A 7,923-nucleotide genomic window follows, 5' to 3' on the forward strand; every position below is an offset into this window, starting at 1 on the left:
GTGAATAAGACAAAAAAATGATTTAAAAGGAGAAAAGAAAATAAAACAATGTAACTTGTGGTGAGAAGAGGTCCACAGCAAGAAACTGCCAATAGCCTACAAGCCCACAATCAGGAAAGGAGAGGTTAACCCTGGAATGTCAGGACCTTGGAAGACACTATGGCCTAGGAAGACACTAGGTTCAGGAATGGAAATCATGAAGATTAGAAAACTGCAAGGGACCAGACAAAGTCTAGAATGAGACCCCCTAGCTCAGGGCACTTATGGGAAGCCATGCTGGAAGCAGCTGCAGCCTCTGTAAACACTTGGTAAATTAGGCAGTCCAGGGTTTTCTGGTGTTGTGGTTTGGGTTTTTTTGTTTGTTTTGTTTAGTTTTTTTAAAGAGATTTCATGTCATGTTTGGATATTCCTGGTTTACTTTAAGTTTCTTTGTTCAGTTAATTAAATAAATACATATTTTAAAACAAAGAAAGGATCCAAGTTAAGCCCAGCCAGGCTTTGAGATTCCTCAAAGGAAAGCTGGTTTCTGTAAAAGAAAGAATTCCAGGAGAATTCTGAGGTTCTCCTTCCCCAGTTAAAGGAGATGGGCCCCCAAAAGACAATGACAGCATGCCCCACAGCTTCACTCTGCAGAGAAGCCACCTTCTTCATGGGGAAGCTAACTGGGCGGTGGCAGCTGCCTGGGCCCAGGAAGCAGCCCTACCTGCCAGGACAGGTGTGGAGGAAGGAGAGGGAGAAACCAGAGGAGATTCAGCCTAGAGGGAACCCCTTTTATGAGGGAGAAAGTCCCAGCAGCCACACCCACCACCCTTTCTTCCTATCAATGGGGTCATTATAAGGTCTGGTTTCCTCAAGAAGAGACCCTAGACCCAGGCCTGAGCCAGCTCCTCACTGACAAAGTGCTCACCTGGCAGAGCACACACACAATGTAGGCACACACATTCTCTGCACACCCACGCTCTGTGCACACACACTATCCCTCTTTGCACACAAACATGCTGTATAGACACATGCTCTGTATGACAGCCCACACCTTCAGCAGCCTTGTGACCCTCCTGGAGGCCCTCCACTAGCCCAGGGCATAGTGGAGACCTCACCCTCATTCTTCTCTCCCAGCTCAGGGAGAGAGGAACCCAACACAAACTCCCTCCCTCCTCTCAGGAAGACCCTGGTGTGGGGCAAGGCGGGGAGAGGAAGGCAAAGTCTCCTTTAATTGTCACCCACTTCCTTCAATTCTCAGTTGGAACCTGCTACTTCCAAGACCTTCGGCAAGTCAATTAATCCTCTGGATCCCCTTGTCTGTAAAATGGGTCTAAAAGACAGCCCAACTCGCGGGATATGTAAGGACTGAGATAACTAGAAGGCAGTTGGCACACTGCGCCCACTAATTTGGGCACCCTACGAGGCAGCAATTCCCATTACCACAACCATCTCTAAATTATAACTTCACAGGGAAAGCGGGCTCCCTGCAGCTCCGGCCCACAGCAGGAGCTGCGAGCAGAGGGAGCGAGGCGGACACACCCCCGGCGGCTCCCCTTCCCACCTCCAGGCCCACACCCATTCCGGAGACGGCGGGGGAGGGTACCAGGTCCCTCTCCCCACCTGGGCGGGGAGGCCCCAGGCTCACAGAACGGTCCCACCCCAGGTCTCCTCCCCTAGCCTCTGAACCAACGCCCATTCTACTACCGCCGAGCGCACCGAACTGGGCGCTGCGGGCCGAGGGCTCTGGGGAGCAGCGGAATAGGGCCCCACCCCCGGGGACAGCAGACCAGAGGTTTTCAGTCTCCCAGCTCCCTCAGGGGCACCCCAGGCGCAAAGAAATGCCACAAACCCATCTCTCCCCGTGCTACCCCAACTCAAGACCTCAAACCACAACTCGTCAGAGACATATTGCCGGGGTGCACGGCCAAGAAATATCGCACGAAGTCGCAGCCCAGTGGGTGGCACCAGGGAGGGAGCCTACATTCCCTATGCCCTACCCCCGCGGGGGCCGACGCCCCCGGCCTCCGAGCGCAAATCCAGCCTGCGCCTGCAGGTCGTGATGTGGGCGCGCGGCAGGGAGCCCCAGAATTTTGCAGGGGTGCGGGGTAGGGATGGTATACCCGCCGGCGCCTGGCCGGGCCAGGACACTCACCGATGGACACGAGCTTGATACTCTCACGGTCCAGGAACTCGAGCGCCACGGACACGTTCTCGAGCTGCATTTGGCGGAAAGTGGGCCGCTGGTGGTACTTGCGGTACATGCGCTTCTGGCTGAGCACTTCCAGCAGCGCGATAAGCCGCAGCCCATCACTCAGGTCGGTCTGCAGGTTCCCGATGCGTTTGTTCACGCACTTGAGATGCTCGTTGCACCAACGCGTGAACGTGTTCTGCTGTATCTTCTTCCACGGCGCGTCCTCCGCCAGGTCCTTTTCGGTTACCGGCATCCTAGAGGCGGAGAGTGCGCAATGCGCAGCGAGCTGCCGGGGACTAGCGTCGGGAGGCCCAAGGGCCGAGGGAGCGAAAACCAAAGCGGAGGGGGAGCGGGACTCGAACTCGCTGCTACCGGAGCGGCGGCCGGGGTTGCTCTGTGGCAGCCTGCCCCTGGCCGCGCGAGGCGTCTGGCCCCGCGCCTGCGCACTGAGCCGCCCCGCCCCCCTGAAGCCCCGCCCCGTCTCAACCCCCCGGCTGGAGTCCCCGGGACACGGTCGCCCCCTGCCGCCTCAAAGGGCGCTGCTCCCGCTTGCCTCCAAGGTGTACAGTAAAGCAGCGCTTTGTGCTCACCGCCCCGGGGAAAGGAAGCTAGGAGAGAGATATCTGGCTACTTAAGAAGGTCACCCTGTCCCAGAGTGAGGGGACGTGCAGAAGTAGGGAGCTGGAGAGAACAGGAGGGGATGGCGGCGTGGGTCATGGGGAAGGAGCCTGTGGGCATAGTACCTCCTCCACCTACAGGTTTTTTACTGAGCTCCCGCTGTGTGCCAGGCGCTGTTAGGCACTAGAGAACACCGTGAAAGAAAAAGACATTTTACTATTCGTATAAATTAAACTCATGAATAATAGTATTATCATTCATAACATTTATGAAGTGCCTACTGTGTGCCAGGCCCTCTCAGCCTGTGAACCAATGTTAAATAAGACAAATTCATTCCTTAATCTTGAGTTTGTAGATAGACTAATGGGAGAGAAAAGTACAAATCACCTATCACAAACAGTTTAGTAGTAGTAATATAAATGTACAGTAATTTGCCATATATATTAGTTTCCTAATGCTGCTGTAACAAATTACCAAAACTTTGTCTTAAAAAAAAAAACCCACAAATGTATTATACAGTTTTGTAGCTTAGCTGTCCCTCGCAGGTCTATCTCACTGAGCTAAAATCAAAGTTTTGGCAGAATGCATTCCTTTCTGAAGGCTCTAGGGAAGAATTTCTTTCCTTTCCTGACTTCTAGAAGCTTCCCACATTCCTTGGCTGTGGCTTCTTCCTCCATTCTTTAAAGCCGGCAACGTCAGGCTGAGTTTTTCTCACGCTGTCATCTCTCTTCTTCTCTATAATCACATCTCCCTCTAAATCTTTTAAGGCTCCTTGTGATTACATTGGGCCCAGTTGGTTAATCCAGAATAATTTTAAATCACTGACTAGCAATCTTAATCCCATCCTGCAACCTTAATTCCCCTTTGCCATGTAAGGTAATATTCACAGATTCTGGGAATTCAGATGTGAACATCTTTGGGGACCATTATTCTGCTTTCCAACACCATGTACTGAGGACCTGCTCCGTGTTCATCTAGGTTCTGTGCTAGGTGCTAGGATACAGCAGAGATCCAGGCCAGACCTCTGCTGTGAAGAGCTGAGTATTTATAAGAGTAGCAGCTAGCATTTCCTGAGTAGCAGCTAGCTCTGCCCTTGTGCCAAGAGCTGTGCTAAGCAGTTTCTTTGCTATTGGCCTCATTTGACAAGAGTTAACTGAGGTTTAGTGGCTTGCTCAGGGCACACAGCACAAACAGGACTGGAATCCAAGTCTGTAAGAGAAGGACGGGGTTCCCCGGGCTCAAGAAGGGACACCTAACCCAGGATTGGGGGAAGGGAGTCTGGCAGGCAGGCTTCCTGGGGAAGAGGAGTTGGGCAGAATGGAGGTCAAGGGCTTCCAGCCCAGCAGTTGCCTAGGAAAAGCCAGTAGATTTGTGCTTGTAACAGTCTGTAACAGTTCATTTGCATACAATGTTGTAGTGCTTTGTTTACACAGATTACCTCACTCACTGGAAATGCTCAGGACAGCCTCAGGGGGAGAGTGTATTACCTGGCCCTAGTCCTCGCTCAGTGTAGGGACACAATAACTATTTGAAGGCTCATTCCCGTACTTAGTGATTAAGTGAAGAGATTTGCTGGAGGTCAACTGGTAAGGACTAGACAAAGCTGGATTTGAATCTGGGTGTAACTCCAGAGGCTGCACTATGCCTAAGGGCCACCATGCTGTTCCCAGCCAGGGCCTTGCCTTTGTTTTTACAATATGAGCAGCAGATTCACTAGAGGTAACTGCCTCCCCCATGCGCAAAGCTGGCATCTCAAAGCTTTCCTCCACCCAAACTCATCCGTCAAAATTTATGGATCAGTGTCTCACTCCCAAAGGGACCTCCTCCCTACTAGGTAAGACTGGAGGTAATGTGATCAATTCGGCTCAATCAGCTAATAGTCAGGAAGGTAATAGTCATGATTAAGAGCAGGGAGCTGGGGCTGCCCCTGACTTTTTTCTTTACCTGCTACCTGTACTTTAGTAACAATATACCTCCTAGGAGTTTCTAATAAATAAGAAACTATGTGTCTAGCACTTAGCATGTTAGTATCTGCTAAAAAAGCTGATACTATGTTATCATGATTATGCCAACGATATCATAATAATATCATGACTATGCTGTGAGCAGACATCAAAAAACAAAAACTGAAAGTTTCAGATTTAGAAGCCCACTTTCCGAAGGGAACAGAGATGGAGAACCAGGACTCACAAAATGAATTTGTCCTCCCCAGTTGCATCTTTCCCCCAGAGCAGGGCCTTCTCAGTTGTAATTTTACACCAATGTCCACACCCTGCCAGAAATAAAAAGAAGCAAAATATAAATGAAAATATTTGCTCCACCTATACTCCCTAGGGGAAGAGGAGCTGGTTCTCTCAGCAGCTCCCTGGAGAGATGGGAACCCCTCACCCTTCACCCCCAGCTGGGCTGCAAAAGTCCCAAGACTATGTAGGTGTGGTGCTGAGAGAAAGCCCACTCTGGCAGGAGGAGGGAGGAGGGGTACTGGGAGAGCAGGCCTTCCCCAAAAGGGGCAGCAAAAGGCAATGGCATTCTGAAGGCCCAGAAGCTCCACCAGCCAGCCCTGACTCAGACAAGGTGAGGGCTGAGAGTAGGCAGGCTGCTGGGAGAAGGCACAGACCTTCGCCCCAATTATTCTATTCACCCACTGCTAAGGTGGAGCTCAGAATGGACTACATGACTGTGATTTTACCCATATTATCTCCTCTAATCCTACAACTGTAGTAAATGGCCACTTCCTATTGCCAGGTACTGAGCTAAGCACCACATGTCAGTGAGTTATCGTTTTTTAATCTTGTCAAGAACACTATAAGCTTGGAGCTATTATTATCATCTCAATTTTACACGTAGGGAAACTGAGGCTGCAAAAAAATCAAAGCACTTGCTCAAGGTCCTTTTGGTATTACGTATCAGACTCTGGATTCAAACCCTGGTCTAATCAACTTCACAGGCTAGTTCTCAGTCTCTAAGCATTTCAGTCCCTCAGAGCCCATAGCCCTGACTGCCAGAAACATAGTTTGCCTGGCGATGGTGAAGGAATGAAGGCGGTGGCCACCATTCACTGGACATCTGTGTGTTGTTCATTCAGCAAGGGTGGGAAGACAGGGCCTGCTAAAGGCCTTTACTTCCTCCCTCTGGGCCCTCCCTGCCCAAGGTGGAACTCTCGGCCAGAGCATGCCCCACACCCAAACCCAGTCTTGCTGCAATCTCACACATACACACACACACACACGCACACGCACACACACACACCAATTTGCAAGTGACTGGGCCCTCCTTTCCACTGAGTCTGGCATTTGGCTTCTTTGGAAGATTTATGTGTGGGTCTAGTTTGTTTGTTTGTTTGTAAGTGCAGACAAATGCCACAGCACTTTTCTGCCAGAGAAAGCCCTGTCTCACCTGGCAAACCCAGTCTGCCTCCCAACTGAAACAGAACTGCCTCTTTGCGGATGGCTGTGCAACTGACAAAGCCCTTTCCATCCTTATCACATCTGCTACCCCATCCCCCAGTGCTCTCCAAGCCAGGATTAGTATTATTATTCTCAGAGGCTCAAGGACAGGGACTATTTATCTTTATTCCTAGATCTAAAAGAGGGGAGGCATTTGTGAATACTCACTGAATTGCCAGGGAGGAGGGACTCACTGGCAGCTCAGCTGGAAAGATTAAGTGACCTGCTCACAGTCATACCCTGTCAGGGTCAGAGCTCGATGTTCTGTCTTCTGTCTCTCAAACCTATTCTCTAACGCTGCTTTTGGATGTTCAAGGCTGTTTATTGCAACAGCACCATTTTTAACAGCCCAAATGTCCCTCACTGGAGGGTCCCTCACATACACTGTAGCCCTGCTCCTTGAATCATGGTCCCACCAGCAGCTTGGGCAGCGCCTGGGAGTATGCAGAATCTCAGGTGCCACTCTGGACCTACTGAATCAGAAGCTATAGTTAAACAAGATCCCCAGAGTGATTCATGAGCTCATTAAAGTTGATAAGTTCTGCATTACAGTACATCCATCAGGTAGATTCCCTTGGCACTTTTTTAACAAGAATGAGGCAGATCTACATGGACCATGTGAAAAGATCTCAAAATTTATTGTTAAATGGAGGGGGGTGGAACAAGTTATAGACCAACATGAATTTGTATAATCTAATTTGTATGCTCACTTTTTAAATACAAATAACACTAATATATGTGAATATATGCACAGAGCTGATCAGCCAGGCAGCCTAGCAGGATGCTAGTCTGGAAGGAGAGCTTAGATAGCACTGGACTAGATCGACCCTGTGCCAGTTAACTTGGGTTTCCACATGGGACAGACCCGTCATAACCAGTGATCAGAGGGAAATAGCATCCTCTGAGAGAAACTGGAACATTCTTTTTCCTAGCACTCAGGACTGCTCTTGGCTCTGCCACCAAGCCAGAATCCAGCAAGGTGACAATTTTCTCAGGGCTTTGGTCATGTCAGCTTAGTCCTTAGTCAAAGCCATGTGCTGTGCCAAGACCTAGCAATTCGTTAGCGTGTCGCCCAAATTGTATGCCCTTTAATACAGCCCCCCAAAAACTTGGTCAACTATAATTCTAGGACAATTCCAAATAAGTTAAAAGGTCAGGTTTCATTCTGTACATGTAATAAAGCCTTTATTTTGAAAAGAAAGAAGTTTGATATATTTTATTAACAGAAAATCAGTTTCTCCACATCCTGCCTAAATAAATTTTGAACAAATGTTTTTAAAATATCAAGTTGAGGAGATGCCAAATTATTAGGCTGCCAAGGCACCTCTAAGTCCCAGTCTGGTTCTGTATGTGGATAAGAAAACAAAGGAACTTTGGAAGGATTTAGAGTAAACAGTTAAGCAGGCCAGTCACTGGGAGGTGGAACTTTTACTTTCTACCTTAAGGACTTTCTCTCTGCTTCAAATGTTTCTCTAATGTTTTCAAATATACACTGTTGGTGGGAATGTAAAATGGTATACCCTCTCTGGAAAGCAGTTTCTTAGAAAGTTAAACATATACCTACCATATGATCCAGCCATTCCACTCCTAGGTAATTACCCAAGGGAAATAAAAGCATGTGTCTAAAAAAAGACTTGTACTTGGATGTCCATACCAGCTTTATTTGTAACTGCCAAAAGTCTATTC

General features: G+C 49.0%; 1 protein-coding gene across 3 annotated transcripts in view; it reads right to left on the reverse strand.

The window, feature by feature from the left end:
* FLNB (filamin B) overlaps positions 1–2,563 on the reverse strand; it is a 130,919-nt gene extending 128,356 nt beyond the window's left edge. For 2 of the 3 annotated variants that reach the window (XM_015593693.2, XM_006917668.3), the window contains exon 1: positions 2,135–2,426. In XM_015593693.2, the coding sequence (XP_015449179.1) occupies positions 2,135–2,426 (292 nt within the window). Of the gene's footprint in view, positions 1–2,134 lie in introns of all 3 variants that reach the window. The other variant, XM_015593691.2, reaches the window with a different exon arrangement.
* Between the last annotated feature and the right edge of the window lie 5,360 nt (positions 2,564–7,923).

This window comes from Pteropus alecto, unplaced genomic scaffold (assembly GCF_000325575.1).
Source record: "Pteropus alecto unplaced genomic scaffold, ASM32557v1 scaffold75, whole genome shotgun sequence".
In the NCBI taxonomy this organism is placed as follows: domain Eukaryota; kingdom Metazoa; phylum Chordata; class Mammalia; order Chiroptera; family Pteropodidae; genus Pteropus; species Pteropus alecto.